The 20,697-nt window shown below is 47.1% G+C and overlaps 1 protein-coding gene across 3 annotated transcripts in view; it reads right to left on the reverse strand.

Moving 5' to 3' along the window:
• The window catches only part of LOC121554084 (VPS10 domain-containing receptor SorCS1-like), a 186,692-nt gene that overhangs the window by 8,033 nt on the left and 157,962 nt on the right, over positions 1-20,697 (reverse strand). For all 3 annotated transcript variants that reach the window (XM_045214039.1, XM_045214040.1, XM_045214041.1), the window contains exons 15-22: positions 14,843-14,960; positions 12,514-12,647; positions 11,032-11,145; positions 10,046-10,217; positions 9,596-9,782; positions 6,182-6,315; positions 5,493-5,616; positions 5,077-5,189 (exon numbers count right to left, since the gene is read on the reverse strand). In XM_045214039.1, the coding sequence (XP_045069974.1) occupies positions 5,077-5,189; positions 5,493-5,616; positions 6,182-6,315; positions 9,596-9,782; positions 10,046-10,217; positions 11,032-11,145; positions 12,514-12,647; positions 14,843-14,960 (1,096 nt within the window). The remainder of the gene's footprint in view (positions 1-5,076; positions 5,190-5,492; positions 5,617-6,181; positions 6,316-9,595; positions 9,783-10,045; positions 10,218-11,031; positions 11,146-12,513; positions 12,648-14,842; positions 14,961-20,697) is intronic.

A 20,697-nucleotide genomic window follows, 5' to 3' on the forward strand; every position in this document is an offset into this window, starting at 1 on the left:
GAGGTGTGTGTGTGGGGGGGGGAAATAAAGCCATTTTGTGGGGAAAAACTCATTGTGATTGGCTGGTCCTGGCTCCCCAGTGGGTGGCGATGTAGTGCAGTCCTGTTTCTGTCGTGTGTCTGTAAATAGCCTGTAAATACCCTGTTTTTTTGTATTTTTCGTACATATTTCCCTATCAGACTTTTCATCCTTCTACAAAATATACTTTCCTGCAACCCGCCTCACTCAATGTGGAACGGATTCTATTATTGACTTACCTTTTATCTAGAATCTAGAATCTCCAGTTGAAACTAGCTAGCCAGCTAACTAGCTACTTGCTATTAGCCACAGCTAGCGGTGTTTCACCCAGATCATTGGATTTTTTCCGCGGGATTAATTTTAATCACTGGACATTGATCACCGGATATTCGGCCAGTCTGCACAGCGCGTTATCGACCCAGAACATATCAAGTTTTTCTGCCGGAATCACTGATTCTCAGGACCTTTAACTCCGGATTCATCGCTACCAGCTGGCTACAACAACAACAAAACGGACGCTGTGGTCTGGCTAATCATCCCGAGCTAGGCCCATCTCCCGGCTATCTACCTCTCTATCAACCGGACGGGACCACCTAGTGTTGACACGGAGCCCCGCCGATCCTACACGACTGGTCTGCCGACGAAATCGTCTGATGTGGTTACGACGTTAACCACGAAGATTCCATCCATCTGCTAGCCCTGGCCCGTTAGCACACGTTATCCGTGGCCTCTTACTCACTAAACTGAACTAGCTACTGAACTAGCTACTTGCTATTAGCCACAGCTAGCGGTGTTGCACCCAGAATATTGGATTTTTTTCCCGCGGGATTAATTTTTAATCACTGGACATTGATCACCGGATATTCGGCCAGTCTGCACAGCGCGTTATCGACCCAGAACATATCAGTTTTTCCGCCGGAATCACTGAATTCACTGGACCTTTAACTCCGGATTCATCGCTACCAGCTGGCTACAACAAAACGGACGTAGCACACGCTAGCCGTGGCCTCTTACTCACTAGCGCTTCACCACCGGACCTTATGATAACTCAGCTATACAGCTGATATCTGCTGGACTGTTCCCTTTTACGGTACTACATCCTGTTTATGTTTAGCCTCAGCCCAAACATGGTTAGTTTATTGTTGTTTCGGTTATTTCTAATTGTACTATATCACTGTAGACCCCCAGCCTAGCTAAACCTGCCTTAGTTAGCTCCTTTGTCCCTCCGCCCATACACTCAGAGACCGACTCAATTGATGCCTCTAGAGATACTATCTCTTTCATTGTTACCCAACGCTTAGGTTTACCTCCACTTTACTCATATCCTTCCATATCCTTGTCTGTACATAATGCCCTGAATCTTTTCTATAACACCCGGAAATCTGCCCCCTTTATTCTATGTACCCAACGCAATAGAAGACCAGTTCTTAAAGCCTTTAGCCGTATCCTTATTCTAGTCCTCCTCTGTTCCTCTGGTGATGTAGAGGCTAACCCAGGGCCTGTAGCCCCCAGTATCACTCCTACTCCCCAGGAGCTATCATTTGATGACTTCTGTAATCGCAAAAGTCTTGGTTTCTTGCACATAAATATCAGAAGTCTACTTCCTAAGTTTGAGTTATTCACTGCGTTAGCACACTCTGCCAACCCTGATGTTCTAGCAGTGTCTGAATCCTGGCTCAGGAAGGCCACCAAAAATTCTGAAATTTCCATCCCCAACTATAACATTTTCCGTCTAGATAGAACTGCCAAAGGGGGTGGAGTTGCAATCTACTGTAGAGATAGCCTGCAGAGCTCTATCATACTATCCAGGTCTGTGCCCAAACAGTTTGAGCTTCTACTTCTAAAAATCCACCTTTCCAGAAATAAGTCTCTCACTGTTGCCGCTTGCTACAGACCCCCCTCAGCCCCCAGCTGTGCCCTGGACACCATATGTGAATTGATTGCCCCCCATTTATCCTCTGAGTTTGTACTGCTTGGTGACCTAAATTGGGATATGCTTAATACCCCAGCCATCCTACAATCCAAGCTAGATGCCCTCAACCTCACGCAAATTATCAACGAACCTACCAGGTACAACCCTAAATCCTTAAACATGGGTACCCTCATAGATATCATCCTGACTAACATACCCTCTAAATACACCTCAGCTGTCTTCAACCAGGATCTCAGCGATCACTGCCTTATTGCCTGCGTCCGTAACGGGTCTGCGGTCAAACGACCACCCCTCATCACTGTCAAACGCTCCCTAAAACACTTTAGCGAGGAGGCCTTCCTAATTGACCTGGCCCAGGTATCCTGGATGGATATAGATCTCATTCCGTCAGTAGAGGATGGCTGGTTGTTCCTTAAAAGTAATTTCCTCTCAATCTTAAATAAACATGCCCCATTCAAAAAATACAGAACTAAGAACCGATATAGCCCCTGGTTCTCCTCAGACTTGACTGCCCTTGACCAGCACAAAAACATCCTGTGGCGTACAGCATTAGCATCAAATAGCCCCCGCGATATGCAACTTTTCAGGGAAGTTAGGAACCAATATACACAAGCAGTCAGGAAAGCAAAGGCTAACTTTTTCAAACAGAAATTTGCATCCTGTAGCACTAACTCCAAAAAGTTTTGGGACACTGTAAAGTCCATGGAGAATAAGAGCACTTCCTCCCAGCTGCCCACTGCACTGAGGCTAGGAAACACTATCACCACCGATAAATCTACAATAATCGAGAATTTCAACAAGCATTTTGCTACAGCTGGCCATGCTTTCCATCTGGCTACCACTAACCCGGCCACCAACTCTGCACCCTCTGCTGCAACTTGCCCATGCCCCCCGCTTCTCCTTCACACAAATTCAGACAGCTGATGTTTTGAAAGCGCTGCAAAATCTGGACCCCTACAAATCAGCTGGGCTAGACAATCTGGACCCTTTCTTTCTAAAACTAGCCGCCGAAATTGTCGCAACCCCTATTACTAGTCTGTTCAACCTCTCTTTCATAACGTCTGAGATCCCCAGAGATTGGAAAGCTGCCGCGGTCATCCCCCTCTTCAAAGGGGGTGACACTCTAGATCCAAACTGCTACAGACCTATATCCATCCTGCCCTGCCTTTCGAAAGTATTCGAAAGCCAAGTTAACAAACAGATCACCGACCATTTCAAATACTACCGTACCTTCTCCGCTATGCAATCCGGTTTCCGAGCTGGTCACGGGTGCACTTCAGCCACGCTCAAGGTCCTAAACGATATTATAACCACGATTGATAATAGACAGTACTGTGCAGCCGTCTTCATCGACCTGGCCAAGGCTTTCGACTCTGTCAACCACCGCATTCTTATTGGCAGACTAAATAGCCTTGGTTTCTCAAATGACTGCCTCGCCTGGTTCACCAACTACTTCTCAGATAGAGTTCAGTGTGTCAAATCGGAGGGCCTGTTGTCTGGACCTATGGCAGTCTCTATGGGGGTGCCACAGGGTTCAATTCTTGGGCCGACACTTTTCTCCGTGTATATCAATGATGTCGCTCTTGCTGCTGGTGACTCTCAGATCCACCTCTACGCAGACGACACCATTTTGTATACATCTGGCCCTTCATTGGACACTGTGTTAACAAACCTCCAAACGAGCTTCAATGCCATACAACAATCCTTCAGTAGCCTTCAACTGCTCTTAAACACTAGTAAAACTAAATGCATGCTTTTCAATCGAACGCTGCTAGCACCCGCCCACCCGACTAGAATCACCACTCTCGACGGGTCTGACCTAGAGTATGTGGACAACTACAAATATCTAGGTGTCTGGTTAGACTGTAAACTCAACTTCCAGACTCACATAAAGAATCTCCAATCCAAAGTTAAATCTAGAATCGGCTTCCTATTTCGCAACAAAGCCTCCTTCACTCATGCTGCCAAACATGCCCTCGTAAAACTGACTATCCTACCGATCCTTGACTTCGGCGATGTCATTTACAAAATAGCCTCCAACACTCTACTCAGCAAATTGGATGTAGTCTATCACAGTGCCATCCGTTTTGTCTCCAAAGCCCCATACACTACCCACCACTGTGACCTGTACGCTCTTGTTGGCTGGTCCTCACTACATGTTCGTCGTCAAACCCACTGGCTCCAGGCCATCTATAAATCACTGCTAGGCAAATCCCCGCCTTATCTTAGCTCATTGGTCACCATAGCAGCACCCACCCGTAGTCTGCGCTCCAGCAGGTATATCTCACTGGTCATTCCCAAAGCCAACACCTCCTTTGGCCGCCATTCCTTCCAGTTCTCTGCTGCCAATGACTGGAACGAATTGCAAAAATCTCTGAAGCTGGAGACTCTTATCTCCCTCAATAACTTTAAGCATCAGTTGTCAGAGCACCTTACCGATCACTGCACCTGTACACAGCCCATCTGAAATTAGCCCACCCAACTACCTCATCCCTATATTGTTATTTATTTTGCTCTTTTGCACCCCCAGTATCTCTATTTGCACATCATCTCTTGCACATCTAGCATTCCAGTGTTAATACTATTGTAATTATTCTGCACTATAGCCTATTTATTGCCTTACCTCCATAACTTGCTACATTTGCACACACTGTATATATATTTTCTGTTGTATTTCTGACTTTATGTTTTTTTTACCCCATATGTAACTCTGTGTTGTTTTTATTGCACTACTTTGCTTTATCTTGGCCAGGTCACAGTTGTAAATGAGAACCTGTTCTCAACTGGCTTACCTGGTTAAATAAAGGTGAAATAAATAAAATAAAATAAAAGTGGGTGGGCCTATTCCCTCCCAGCCCCACCCATGGCTGTGCCCCTGCCCAGTCATGTGAAATCCATAGATTAGGGCCTAATTAATTAATTTGAATTGACTGATTTCCTTATATGAACTGTAACTCAGTAAAATCGTTGAAATGGTTGCATGTTGCATTTATATTTCTGCTCAGTATATACTGTGTGTCTGTGTGTGTCTGTGTGTGTGTGTGTGTGTGTGTGTGTGTGTGTGTGTGTGTGTGTGTGTGTCTGTGTGTGTCTGTAATATACAGTTAGATACGAGGACCACTCACCTGAACCATGGAGTTCTTGATGACTCTGCTGACGTCCAGTCTCCATTCGGCCACGTCGGGGTTGTGGTCATCCAGGTTAGATGAGAAGGCTAGTAGATGTGACCTGAAATATTCTACACAGAGAAAAAACTAACAATCAGTGACAAGTGTATGATGATCAGCTGATGACGATGCTTTTCTATTTCTGTCCTATTGCATTGTCTCAAATAACAAATGTGTCAAATTAATGAGTAGTAAACAATTACTTTGAGTCATACTTACTAGCCAACCTCCAGTGCACTGAAATCTACAAAGTCAACTCCTCTAAGTAAACTTCTAGAAACAAACCTCTGGCAGTATACATGGCTGTTTACAACACAAAACAAAACCAAAAAAACAGCGTAGTCATCGTCACCACCACCGTGCTCACTGCTCACCGTGGACAGCGATGGTTTTCCGGTCCTGCAGGATGGCGTTCCCAGCGGACACCTGCACGGTGACAGTGTTGACGCCTTCCCGGGAGAACGTGCACGCCACGCTCCCTTCCAGGGTGATTATCGGCTGCAAAGAGAAAGAGAGGGGAGAGAGAGTGAGAGAGAGAGAGAGAGAGAGAGAGAGAGAGAGAGAGAGAGAGAGAGAGAGCGAGAGAGCAAGGGGGTTCCCATGGGAGGCCCTTATCAACCTTGTTAACATCTCACACAGACACTATTTACACTACAGAGGTGTCAGCCGGGAGGCAGGCAGGCAGCCACACACATAAACACAACCCACATCACCCCCCAAGGAACCATGATCGCAGCTGTGCTGCATAGAACTGTCCGCGGAGAGTTCCATGTGACACGAACAGGTTTCTCTGTAGTTACTCGCATCTCCATTTGTTCTTGAAATGGCTCAGATATGCTAATTCTGGAACATTTTCTCATGCACTAGCATAGCTAGCAGCTGCATTAGTAGCTAAACTCGTTGCCCAACCAAACAAAACAAATTCTGAATTAAGTCAGACAAATACTGCTCTAATTTGTAAATCTAGCACAAATCTTACTTCACGTCTCTTTATCTTACAGTGTGAAGGATGAGCATACAATAAAACTACAAGTCCCAGCAGTATTGAAGTATCTTATCTTACCTCACTGTTATTTCCGAACCACCAGATGTAGGTGACTGTTCCCACTTGGCTAGGCCACAGCACAGCGGTGAGGTTGACTTCCTTACTCTTCACAGCCACAAAGGGAGTGGAGAGATGGATATACTCCAGCTGACCTACTCAAAGTCACAAAAATACATGACAGTGAACCCACTGAGACTGACTCCACAAAGTCTTGAGGCCTCTTATAAAATGAAGGGGCGATAAAAAGTGAGTTGTGTTCAGTAACACAATTACATCACAGTCAACCGACTGACTCCACAAAGTTTTGGGGCCTCTTCTGAAATGGATGAAGTTGCATTCAAAATGATCTGCCCTAAAAATGCATCACAGTGAACTGACTAACTACACAAAGTACGTTTGTAGCCCCTTATGATATGAAGGCACAAAAAATGTAGTTGCATTCATAATATTTGCATACAAATATATACACTGCTCAAAGAAATAAAGGGAACACTAAAATAACACATCCTAGATCTGAATGAATTAAATAATCTTATTAAATATTTTTTTCTTTACATAGTTGAATGTGCTGACAACAAAATCACACAAAAATTATCAATGGAAATCAAATGTATCAACCCATGGAGGTCTGGATTTGGAGTCACCCTCAAAATTAAAGTGGAAAACCACACTATAGGCTGATCCAACTTTGATGTAATGTCCTTAAAACAAGTCAAAATGAGGCTCAGTAGTGTGTGTGGCCTCCACATGCCTGTATGACCTCCCTACAACGCCTGGGCATGCTCCTGATGAGGTGGCGGATGGTCTCCTGAGGGATCTCCTCCCAGACCTGGACTAAAGCATCCGCCAACTCCTGGACAGTCTGTGGTGCAACGTGGCGTTGGTGGATGGAGCGAGACATGATGTCCCAGATGTGCTCAATTGGATTCTGGTCTGGGAGAGCGGGCGGGCCAGTCCATAGCATCAATGCCTTCCTCTTGCAGGAACTGCTGACACACTCCAGCCACATGAGGTCTAGCATTGTCTTGCATTAGGAGGAACCCAGGGCCAACCGCACCAGCATATGGTCTCACAAGGGGTCTGAGGATCTCATCTCGGTTCCTAATGGCAGTCAGGCTACCTCTGGCGAGCACATGGAGGGCTGTGCGGCCCCCCAAAGAAATGCCACCCCACACCATGACTGACCCACCGCCAAACCGGTCATGCTGGAGGATGTTGCAGGCAGCAGAACGTTCTCCACGGCGTCTCCAGACTCTGTCACGTCTGTCACGTGCTCAGTGTGAACCTGCTTTCATCTGTGAAGAGCACAGGGCGCCAGTGGCGAATTTGCCAATCTTGGTGTTCTCTGGAAAATGCCAAACGTCCTGCACGGTGTTGGGCTGTAAGCACAACCCCCACCTGTTGATGTTGGGCCCTCATACCACCCTCATGGAGTCTGTTTCTGACCGTTTGAGCAGACACATGCACATTTGTGGCCTGCTGAAGGTCATTTTGCAGGGCTCTGGCAGTGCTACTCCTGCTCCTCCTTGCACAAAGGCGGAGGTAGCAGTCCTGCTGCTGGGTTGTTGCCCTCCTACGGCCTCCTCCACGTCTCCTGATGTACTGGCCTGTCTCCTGGTAGCGCCTCCATGCTCTGGACACTACGCTGACAGACACAGCAAACCTTCTTGCCACAGCTCGCATTGATGTGCCATCCTGGATGAGCTGCACTACCTGAGCCACTTGTGTGGGTTGTAGACTCCGTCTCATGCTACCACTAGAGTGAAAGCACCGCCAGCATTCAAAAGTGACCAAAACATCAGCCAGGAAGCATAGGAACTGAGAAGTGGTCTGTGGTCACCACCTGCAAAACCAGTCCTTTATTGGGGGTGTCTTGCTAATTGCCTATAATTTCCACCTGTTGTCTATTCCATTTGCACAACAGCATGTGAAATTTATTGTCAATCAGTGTTGCTTCCTAAGTGGACAGTTTGATTTCACAGAAGTGTGATTGACTTGGAGTTACATTGTGTTGTTTAAGTGTTCCCTTTATATTTTTGAGCAATGTATTACAGTGAACCGATTGACTCCTTAAAGTTTTGGGGGCTCTAATTAAATTAAGGTAAGCAGAAAACTTCAGAGTATCCGTCTCTGGACCCCTTATGAATTGTAGGCACATAACAAAAAAAAAGTGAGCTGCATTCAGAGGATCTGGTCCGTTCTGGGACGCTGTGGTCACCATCTGTGTGTTATTTTTCATCCCTGACACTCCTGAGTCCTGGCTGGTCCCATTTGTAACGGCTGGCACATCAAGATGGACAGATTGCAAGGTCCCACAGCTCCCTGATCAATAAGTCAACTACGTTACATCTGTCACTCACGAAACCACCGGGGGTGGTCAGCCCCGTCATCACAGAGGAGACGGGAATGACTTGGATGTTAGAGTTAGAGTGGAGGTACCCTGAAGAGCTATTATATAGAGAAAATGACTTCGGCTTGACTGGAATTGTAATGGGATTTAGGCTACCTTCATGTCCACTGATCTCGGACCATGACATATTACACAAGCAGATAAGAAATGTAATGTTCTATGCCAGTTTCCCAACCCTGGTCCTCGAGTACCCCGAACAGAAAACATTTGTATTGTAACCCTGGACAAGTACACCTGATTCAGTTAGTCAACTAATCATCAAGCCCTCAATGAGTTGAATGAGGTGTGTTTGTCCAGGGCTACAATGTAAATGTGTACTGTTGGGGGTACTCCAGGGTTGGGAAACACTTTTCTATGCAAGTAAAACAAAAACAACACTTGCTGTAAATGTTTGCAAAGGAACAATTTTGTGTGTTAGAATTGTATGTCTTCTATCTCAAGGCCATCAGACTGTTAAATAGCCTTCACTAGCCGGCTACCACCCGGTTACTCAAACCTGCACCTTAGAGGCTGCTGCCCTATATACATAGACATGGAATCACTGGCCACTTTAATAATGGAACACTAGTCACTTTAATAATGGAACACTAGTCACTTTAATAATGTTTACATACTGCTTTACTCATCTCATATGTCTATACTGTATTCTATTCTACTGTATTTTAGTCAATGCCACTCCGACATTGCTCGTCCTAATATTTATATATTTCTTAATTCCATTCTTTTACTTTTAGATTTGTGTATTGTTGTGAATTGTTAGATACTACTGCAATGTTGGAGCTAGGAACACAAGCATTTCGCTACACCCGCAATAACATCTGCTAAATATGTGTATGTGATCAATAACATTTGATTTGATTTGATTGTATAACTACCTCACTCATATGTCTGTAGATTACGGGCTACACTGAAGTAAGGTAAGTTAAGGTATTTAACTACACTCACATGTTAAAGGTTGAAGACCAAACATGAAGCATGGAGGTTGAGGACCATGATTTGGTCACAGTGAGAGACAGACTCACATGTGACATGGAGGTAGAGCACCACGCTCTCCGACCCCAGGCTGTTCTCTCCTGTAGCGGTCACACGGAAGATCCCCACAGCCTTGTAGATGTGCTTGATCCCATCCTCTATGGAGCTCACGTTGGAGTAGGTCAGAGCGTGACCGTCCCCGAAGTCCACCATGATGCTCGTCCTGGCTCCGTCTCCCTATACAGGAAGTAACAGTCATCAAGGATAGAAAAAAAAAACGGTATTCTTACACTAGCTACTGTAAGTATGTTTGAAATAATGTTATTTGGTAACACTTTATATGAAGATGTAATGGCATAGTAATAGAATAGAGAGTATTTTGTTGTTATTACAGAAGTGGAGAGTTGACATACATTTTACCATACTGAGTTAAAGTCAGTGCCCGGTCTGAATGAACAGGGAGCCAGTTACTGTATTTCTCCTAAGGAAACACCGCTCACCTCTTCAAGAAACACCAGGAAGGTGACATTGGTGCCCAGCGTAGCTGTCAGCTTTCCTTCACTGGTGACGAGGTGCAGGCCTTTGGGGGCCTGGGTAGGACAGTGCTGCCTCCTGGCCATGTACTCTGCTATCACTCCCGCTGTGCAGTTATTGGACACAACCTTCCTGTAGCTGAATGTACATAGGTCACAACTGCGGTTAGAAGCTTTGCTGATGGATACATGAGCATAGAAAATAACGACCTTTACTTAAGCAGCTTGGCTACTGAGAACATACTCTCTTACAATAATGTCCTGTCATTTGAAATATCCTTATTCCAAGTGTACCTTTGCAGTCAGTTTTAATTAAATAGTGAATGAGTGTACATACAGATGTAGGAACTTAATTTGAGCCAGAAAATAATCCTGCAGCAACAGGAAATGTGAATTATCATGTGGATTTTAATTAACCCTTTACTACAGTAGGCTAAATCAGGGTCACACAGAGTCATTCTTGGTAGTCTTAAACAAATCTACTTTGAAACAAGAGTATACTCACACACATCTCACACACATGGTTATGTGCTTTAAAAAAGGAAGGCACCTGTACCATGTCAGATATAGAGTTTAAATGTATTCCATTTTGAGTTTGCATCCCAAAATTACTCTTCATATACATCACAGAAGACTGAAATATACCAAAAATGTTCGACATAGAAACACCAGATTTTTGTTGTTTTTATGAAAAATATTAATAACATTCACCCATGGGACCGAAAACTGAGCTTTTGGTCATTGACTGCAGGAAAAGGCTAATGGACATTTTTGTAAGGCTTGATACATTTTTTGTAAGGGAAAATAACAAACTTCAGAAGCCTTTTTAAACCTCAAATACTCTACAAGTGTTACATCCTGCATTGCAGGAAAGTTATTCTGCAACAGGCTGATCAAATTAAGATCCAACATCTGTAAGAGGCTACTGAGAGTCCTGGGGATAATCTGCTTACCCAGTGCTGTTGATGAAAGTAGTCCCTGTGGTACAGCTTCTAGACATGGACGATGGGAGGAACCAAAAGGCGGGGGTGCACTTGCCGTCACTCCGCCTCTCGTAGCCATAGTCACTGTAATGTTTGGATCATACCAAAATAAACAGTCGAGTGAAACGCTACAAAGTAAACTTTTATAAGTGATTCAATTACTGACTCATACTGGTGACCCTGGAGTCAAAATAATTTAAGTATTTCAATGGTAATAAAATGTATAATATTGCCTTTTTAGTTTTTCAAACCCAGCCAATGTTGTTTATGCTACAATTATTGCATTAATACAGTTGAGTGAAATTCTACAAAGTTTGTTTTGATACATTTGATGAATGTGATATAGAGGAATTGTCTTTGAGGGTTTGGGGTGGGACTCTGCACTGGGGCCTGAAAACACATCTCAAACAAACTGATTTGACAAAAAAATGCCTTTTTTTGTTTTCTAAAAACACAGCTCTGTGTTGTTTGTCCTACAATTAAAAGGCAACGTTGCCAGCACGCGCGTCCCCAAAATGATAGGAACAAATTGGCCCAATTAGGCCGACATGCACACAGATGCAGAAATGTTGTGATTGTTAATGAACACTATTAAGCCCGACGATTAATTGTCTCTTACTAAAACTCATTCCAAGTTTACACCTCACTCAAGGGGCCCACGGATTTGGGAATTGACAAAAGCAACATTAATAATACTGATAGATCATTCAAAGAAATTGATTGTGAAGTTTGTAGCAAATATGCTTTGGAAATGTGTCGTTGATGAACAGAGAGTCACTGGCAAAAGCTGAAAGCCACAAAAGCAGTGACAGAGTTGGTTTCTTAAACGTATGGCGACATTGTAGGGGAGAGCAATGGCAGACATTCAAGGAGAAAGACACACACACATTCACACGCACCCCCACACACTTCCCTATCCCACTCCCTATCAGCATGCAAACTTGGATCCTGGCAACCCTCCTCTCTCTCTGTACTTTTTCCTTCATTCTTCAACACACACACAGCTTGGAGTGGTGCAGTTGACTGCATTCCATTTAGCCGGGGCAGCCTCCAAGAGAATCCAGCAGCTAAGTCTCCTCTGCAATTCTAATCTGGAGTGAGCTTCACCATGACGGTGATCTCTTATCTTTTCAAACTTCACTTCCAGACCTCTTTTTTTCATCCTCCACTCCATATGCCAGTGGTATATTGATAGGGCGGCTTAGGCAGTAGTTGTAATGCTTGATGTGTTTTTATGTTCGAGTAGTGTGTTGGAGTCTCTCCTCAAGTACCCTCAGCCAGTTCCAGTTATTTGATCTATTTCAGCACTATTCCATTCAAGTAAACCATTAACTTGTGTAATGTTTACTATGTTTATTGTGTGCCAGTTTACTTACATTGTATTTACACTGTACCTACTTATGCATCATTTAGGGGTACTTAATGTGAACGGGGACCCATCTGTCTACTCACCACTCAAAGTCGGCCTCTGTGCAGTCGCAGGGCGCCGAGGTCATCGTCACCGAGTACGTCTTACCCATAACGCACCTGGCTACGGGCTTCAACTTCCTGTAGATTCTTTTCACTCCCATGATGCACGGCTCGCCCTGTGGATATATTTTACGAATTGAAACAAAAAAAACTGAGAAAAAGGGTTGTTTTTGTTATATTTCACCCCATTGTCATCAATAATTTACCGCAGTGCGGTGAACCATATCTGTATCATACTGTGTGTGAAAAGGCATGCCGTTGCTTTTTCCTTTACATGGGATTATTTTGCATCGATGCCCACTGAGGACCATGTTGTGTGGTGTGCTAGCGATAAGCGATGTTAAACTTAAAACACTTCTCTCTCATGTATCCTACACACAAGCTGTTGCAGCTCGCTTGAGTTGGTGGTTCTGCCATTCTCTCTCTCATAGAGTCAGGTGGTTTAACAGGAGGCTAGAGGAGAAGTGTTCCAGAGTATCTCTCTCTCTCTCTCTCTCTCTCTCTCTCTCTCTCTCTCTCTCTCTCTCTCTCTCTCTCTCTCTCTCTCTCTCTCTCTCTCTCTCTCTCTCTCTCTCTCTCTCTCTCTCTCTCTCTCTCTCTCTCTCTCTCTCTCTCTCTCTCTCTCTCTCTCTCTCTCTCTCTCTCTCTCTCTCTCTCTCTCTCTCTCTCTCTCTCTACACACTGAATGTGGGGTTTTTACTTTGCTTGACTACAGTAATCCAGGGAAACTTTCTTAGTCGGTCCAATAGGTGTCAGTAGTGAGATGCTTCCAATCTTAAATCTCCATTTATCAGCAGTAAGAGCTCTATATATCCCTGGTGTTCAACGTGATAACACAAATGGCCTGATTGGGTCCAAATGGTCTTAAAGCCACAATCTGCCATTTCAACACCTTACCCTGCCACTTTGTCTGGCAAGCTGAGGGTAAATATGACAGATATGACAGACTGTTGCTTTAAAAACACACACCACAGCCTTTCCTTTGGACCAGTTCCCAATCTATTCTTGCTGCCCAATGTTTACCTCTATAATTGAATTGGACTGTTGTCCACTTCCATGGCTATATGTTTTGATCATTAGGGCCATCCAATCATATGGGTGTTTGAGTCAATTATGGTAGCTTGGTCAGAATAAAGAAGCACTCTCCGTCTCATCCTTATGTTTGACTCTGGGTCTGTCTAGGCTCTACTTATGAAACACTGCATACATTTGAGCCTGAGCGAATGCTCTACCTCAAATGTATGCAGTGTTTTTTAAGGAGAATTGTAGAGACACATATACATCAGCAAGAATTAGAGGCAGTATGCCTAAGTGCTTTTGGGCCTGAGGGAGAGGAACGTCCGGCACCTGTCCAGCGCACACTCCACAGCTCAACACAAAGCAGAGCGTGGATGTAGGGGAGTGATCAAGCAGTACACTGCATGCCAAAACAGTATTTCATTTGATCAAGGGTCTCAGTCTATCTAGACCTCTCTATCAAGTAAATTATAAGAGATGGGGGTTTGTGGGAATGGTCCCAAAGCACACGTTGTAGTAGTAGGGGTGGCATGTAGCCTAGCGGTTAAGAGCGTTGAGGCAGTAACCGAAAGGTCACTGGTTCGAAGCCCCGAGACGACTAGGTGAACAATCTGCCGATGTGCCCTTGAGCAAGGCACTTAACCTGGATAAGAGAGTTTGACAAAAATTAAAATGTAGCAGTTTAAAGATGCATTATGCAGAATTCACTCCACCGTTTCCTGGTTGCAACATTTCTAATAGCTGGCCTAATTTTAGTTTATGTGACAAGTATAGTGTAGAGAATCAGTGTACCATCTAAACCCATATGAAATATATTTTGCATAACCAAAAATATTGTATTTTCAGCTGGTGTACAAAATCGTAAGTAAGACGCAAAAACAAAACTTATGAATGGGAAGCATAGAAATAGCGCACATAGAACATGCTTTCAATGAGAATTACAGATCTATAACTCACATTTCTATATGAATTTGGTCATGTCGCCCAAAAAGTTACATATTGCAGCTTTAACTTAATAACATTTTCCTAACGTTAGACACCTTTTGAAGAAGTCTGAGTGAGTTACAAGTTCTATCCCCATCTTAAAAGTTTGGGTGACACTTCAAAATAGAGGTAAGTGCAAGATATAAAGTGCTCACAACTTCTTGCAATGGAAGTGCTTTGGTCATAAAGCACTGAGAGTGGGGTTGCTAGTATGCTACATGTTGGGAGCTGTCCAAAGCTGTAATGACAAGGCTGAGGTAGGCCTCTGAAGCCAGTTCTTCTCCAGACAGAGTTATGTAGGTGCCATTACCCGGTTGTGTAGGTGCCATGTCTGGTAATCCCCCTCTGTACATCTCCGGTTGAAGATGGACCTGAAGTCAATCTTCACCAGCTGCCACTCCGACCGGTGACTGACGTGGCCAAAGATCCTGCAAACAGCAAAGAACCGTACAGCTGCAGCAGAAACGGTACACTGGTATCTGGTTGTCAGATAGCAAAGCCACAGCAGCTGTGAACACTGATAGGTACACTACACTGAAACACAGAAGTCTGGTTATAATGATTAGGGTGACAGAAGGTGGCAGAGAGAAAAACACTAGACAAACTAAGGCGTGTCAGGTATAGCACCCATATTAGGAAGTCCCTCAGTTGTCAGACCGAGGAGTAAATATATTTTCTTTCTTTGACTTGGATGAACATGACAGTTATTACTAAAAGCTTTAGAGAAATGGCATTTGGTGTCACGGTTTCGGCCGAGGCTGCTCCTCCTCCTTGTTCGGGCAGGCTTTGGCGGTCGTCGTCCCCGGAGTACTAGCTGCCACCGTTGTATGTTTCGATGTTTGTTTGGTTTTGTCTGATTGGTTACACCTGTTTCTGTTTTGTGCTTATTATGTGTCCTATAAGTTCTCGTCGTTTGAGTCTTGTGTTGTGTGTAATTGTTTCTCCAGTCAGCAAGGGCTATTAGTATATTGCTATTGTTTTGAGAGAGTGTCCGCACTGTGTGCGCATTTGTTTTGTATTTTGTGCTTTACGCAGTGTGCGTAAAGTTCGCTTGCCTCCGGCTTGGATTTTAGCCGTGTGTTTTGTTTACGTGTCTTTACTAAAGACTGTTGGACGAAACCTCTGTTGTCCTGCGCTTGATTCCACACCACATCCACGCTCGCACCTGACAGAATTACACACCACTCTACATGGAATCAGCAGGAGCAGCCTCTGCCGCAGAGGTAATCGAGGAGCGCCTCCGCGGACAGGAGGACAGGATCAACCGGATCGGGACCGCTCTAGACGGAGTAATGAATACCCTACATAGATGCGGGGTACCCACGCCTCCACCTACCTCACCACCACCATCGGTCAGTCCGCCCGTCCAAGCTCCGGAACCCAGTGGGATTCGGCTCTCGCTCCCGAGGGCGTATGATGGCACCGCTGCCGGGTGTCAGGGTTTCCTCTTGCAAGTCGAACTCTACCTAGCCACCGTACACCCGGCGCCCTCGGGACACGAGAGCGTTTCCGCCCTCATCTCCTGTCTCACCGGCAAGGCGTTGGAGTGGGCCAACGCCGAATGGAGGAGGATAGACGCCGCAACGATCACATATGCAGAGTTCTCCCGCCGCTTCAGGGCTGTGTTCGACCATCCACCTGAGGGGAAAGCGGCGGGGGAGTGTCTATTCTACCTCCGGCAGGGGACGAGGAGCGCCCAGGAGTTTGCACTGGAGTTCCGGACTCTAGCGGCAGATGCAGGGTGGAATGAGCGGGCCCTCATAGACCACTTCCGCTGCAGCCTCCGGGAGGACGTCCGTAGAGAGTTGGCTTGCAGGGACACCACTCTCACGTTCGACCAGTTGGTTGACATGGCCATTCGTCTAGACACCCTGCTGGCCACCCGCGGACGTCCTGGGTGGGGGTCGTCCATTCCACCCTCCAGCACCTCCGAGCCGAGTCCTATGGAGCTCGGGGGTGCTGGCGCTAGAGAAAGGAGGAGAAGGAGTCCGAGGGAGGCCGTCCCCAGCACCAACTGTGGCCGTGGAGGACACACTGCGGCTAGGTGCTGGGGAGGGTCTCCAGGGGGACGAGACGGCAGGCCACGCACTGGGGAGTCCTTCCAGGTGAGTAGGCGCCCCACTTTCCCAGAGCTCTCTGTCGTGCACCTAACCATACCTGTTTGTTTTTCACAGGCTGCACCTCGTTCCCAGCATAAGGCGCTAGTAGATTCAGGCGCAGCTGGGAATTTTGTAGATCGGAAATTTTGTATAGAGTTAGGGATTCCTCTCCTTCCTGTTAAAAAATCCCTTCCCTGTACATGCCCTAGATAGCCGACCGTTGGGATCGGGGTTGATTAGGGAGGTCACAGCGCCACTTAGGATGGGGACGCAGGGGGTCATGAGGAGACGATTCAGCTATATCTGATCGACTCTCCTGCGTATCCGGTGGTGCTGGGGCTTCCCTGGTTGATTACTCATGATCCCACTATTTCGTGGCGAGAGAGGGCTCTTAAGGAGTGGTCTGCCCAGTGTGTGGGGCGATGTCTGGGTGTTTCCGTGGGGGCAACCTCGGTGGAGAGTCCAAACCAAGTGCCCGCAATGCACGTTCCCCCCGAGTATGAGGATTTAGCACTCGTGTTTAGCAAGGCGAGGGCGGCGCGATTGCCACCTCATAGACAGGGGGATTGTGCGATAGACCTCCAGGCAGGAGCTGCGCTCCCGCGGAGCCATGTGTATCCTTTGTCTCAAGAGGAGAAGAGGGCGATGGAGACATACATAGCCGAGTCTCTGAGACAGGGATACATACGGCCCTCCACTTCCCCTGCGTCCTCGAGCTTCTTTTTTGTGAAGAAAAAGGATGGAGGTTTGCGCCCGTGTATTGATTACCGCGGTCTCAATCAGATTACTGTGAAATACAGTTATCCACTCCCTCTGATTGCGACTATGACGGAGTCATTACATGGGGCACGGTTCTTCACAAAATTGGACCTCAGGAGCGCCTACAACTTGGTGCGCATTAGGGAGGGCGATGAATGGAAGACAGCATTTAGTACCACCTCGGGTCATTACGAGTATCTTGTCATGCCATACGGGTTAATGAATGCTCCGTCAGTCTTCCAATCCTTTGTGGATGAGATTTTCCGGGACATGCAGGGGCAAGGAGTGGTCGTGTACATAGACGATATTCTGGTGTACACTTCTACCCGAGCCGAGCATGTAGCCCTGGTGTCAGGGGTGAAGATGGAGGTTGACCGTGTGTCAGCCGTGCGTAATTGGCAAACCCCAACCACGGTTAAAGAGGTGCAGCAGTTCTTGGGCTTTGCGAATTACTACCGGAGGTTTATCCGGGGTTTTGGACAGGTGGCAGCTCCCATAACGTCCCTTCTGAAGGGGGGTCCGGTGCGCTTGCGGTGGTCAGCTGAGGCGGACAGGGCTTTTGGGAAACTGAAGGACCTGTTTACGTCGGCTCCGGTGCTGGCGCATCCGGATCCCGCTTTACCATTCCAGGTGGAGGTGGATGCGTCAGAAGCCGGTATAGGGGCCGTTCTCTCGCAACGGTCCGGCGGTCCGGCACGCCACCTAATCTCCGCCCCTGTGCCTTTTACTCGAAAAAGCTCAGTCCGGCGGAGCGAAATTATGACGTAGGGGACAGGGAGCTGTTAGCCGTGGTACAGGCCCTAAAGGTGTGGAGGCATTGGCTTGAGGGGGCTCAACACACTTTCCTCATTTTGACTGACCACGGTAACCTGGAATACATTCGGGCAGATAGGAGACTGAATCCTCGCCAGGCTCGGTGGACCATGTTTCTAGCCCGGTTCGTGTTTAAGATCACGTACATCCCTGGGTCCCAGAACGGAAAGGCAGACGCCCTGTCTCGGCGGTATGACACAGAGGAGAGGTCCGTTGAGCCCACTCCCATACTACCGAAGTTTTGTCTGGTGGCACCGGTGGTGTGGGAGGTCGATGCTGAAATCGAGCGGGTGTTACGTACTGACCCTAGCCCTCCAGTGTCCTGTGGGTCGGACGTACGTTCCGCTCGAGGTTCGGGATCGACTCATTTATTGGGCTCACACGTCACCCTCCTCTGGGCATCCAGGTATTGGCCGGACAGTGCACTGCCTTAGCACAAAGTACTGGTGGCCAACGTTAGCCAGGGATGTGAGGGTTTATGTCTCCTCCTGCTCGGTGTGTGCCCAGTGTAAGGCGCCCAGACACTTGCCCAGGGGAAAGTTACAACCCCTGCCCGTTCCACAACGACCATGGTCTCACCTCTCGGTGGACTTTGTTACAGACCTTCCCCCCTCACAGGGGAATACCACCATCCTGGTCGTTGTGGATCGGTTCTCGAAGGCCTGTCGCCTCCTTCCCATGCCGGGTCTCCCTACTGCCCTACAGACCGCTGAGGCACTATTCACCCACGTCTTCCGGCATTACGGGGTGCCCGAGGATATAGTGTCTGATCGAGGTCCCCAGTTTACCTCCCGAGTCTGGAGAGCGTTTATGGAGCGTTTGGGGGTCTCGGTGAGCCTTACCTCGGGGTACCATCCGGAGAGCAATGGGCAGGTCGAACGTGTCAACCAGGATGTGGGTAGGTTTCTGAGGTCGTATTGCCAGGGCCGGCCGGAGGAGTGGGCGAGGTATGTCCCCTGGGCAGAGATGGCACAGAATTCTCTCCGCCACTCCTCCACCAACCTAACCCCTTTCCAGTGTGTGTTAGGTTACCAGCCGGCTCTGGCACCATGGCATCAGAGCCAGATCGAGGCCCCTGCGGTGGATGAGTGGGTGCGGCGCACGGAGGAGACGTGGGACGCTGCACACGTCCATCTGCAGCGGGCCATCCGTCGACACAAGGCGAGCGCCGATCTCCACCGCAGTGAGGGGCCGGTGTACGCACCTGGAGATCGAGTCTGGCTCTCGACCAGAAACCTACCCCTCCGCCTGCCCTGCCGGAAGCTGGGTCAGCGGTTTGTGGGGCCTTTTAAAGTCCTGAGGAGGTTGAACGAGGTGTGTTACAGGTTACAACTGCCTATTGATTATCATGTTAACCCCTCGTTCCATGTGTCTCTTCTCAGGCCGGTGGTAGCTGGTCCACTCCAGGACTGTGAGATAGGAGAGACTCCTCCGCCCCCACTGGACATCGAGGGGGCTCCGGCGTACACAGTTCGGTCCATCTTGGATCGGATGGGGGGTCTCCAATATCTCGTGGAGTGGGAGGGGTACGGCCCGGAGGAACGGTGCTGGGTGCCAAGGAGGGACGTTTTAGACCTGTCTCTTCTGACTGAGTTCCACCGTGGTCACCCCACGCGCCCTGCTCCGCGTCCTCCTGGTCGTCCCCGAGGCCGGGGTCGGCGCACGGCTGGTGCCGCGCGTCAAGGGGGGGGTACTGTCACGGTTTCGGCCGAGGCTGCTCCTCCTCCTTGTTCGGGCAGGCTTCGGCGGTCGTCGTCCCCGGAGTACTAGCTGCCACCGTTGTATGTTTCGATGTTTGTTTGGTTTTGTCTGATTGGTTACACCTGTTTCTGTTTTGTGCTTATTATGTGTCCTATAAGTTCTCGTCGTTTGAGTCTTGTGTTGTGTGTAATTGTTTCTCCAGTCAGCAAGGGCTATTAGTATTTTCTCTCCAGTTATTGTTTTGAGAGAGTGTCCGCACTGTGTGCGCATTTGTTTTGTATTTTGTGCTTTACGCAGTGTGCGTAAAGTTCGCTTGCCTCCGGCTTGGATTTTAGCCGTGTGTTTTGTTTACGTGTCTTTACTAAAGACTGTTGGACGAAACCTCTGTTGTCCTGCGCTTGATTCCACACCACATCCACGCTCGCACCTGACATTTGGCAACTAATGGAATGTATACTATGGAATCTAAATTAATCACTTTACAATCACTTTCCCTCAGATTCAACACAAACTTCAACAGACATTTAAGGTTATGACACCACATCAAATGAACATTCACACGTCTCAGATAAAATTACTTCTCCGAGAAAATTGGGTGGGAGTGTTTCTGGAATTTACCTCCTATCTCTGCTAATCATACAACAAATTTATCACAATCAATCCATCAATTAACGGACTGAGGCGCTGGTCCATAACTGTCACTAACTGTAAAATCATTATTCATTGATAAGAAAATGGTCTGAAATGAACTAATGATAAATAATGAGGTGTTCATACACAGAGATGCAGAGAA

The sequence above is a fragment of the Coregonus clupeaformis genome, unplaced genomic scaffold (assembly GCF_020615455.1).
Source record: "Coregonus clupeaformis isolate EN_2021a unplaced genomic scaffold, ASM2061545v1 scaf0189, whole genome shotgun sequence".
In the NCBI taxonomy this organism is placed as follows: Eukaryota; Metazoa; Chordata; class Actinopteri; order Salmoniformes; family Salmonidae; genus Coregonus; species Coregonus clupeaformis.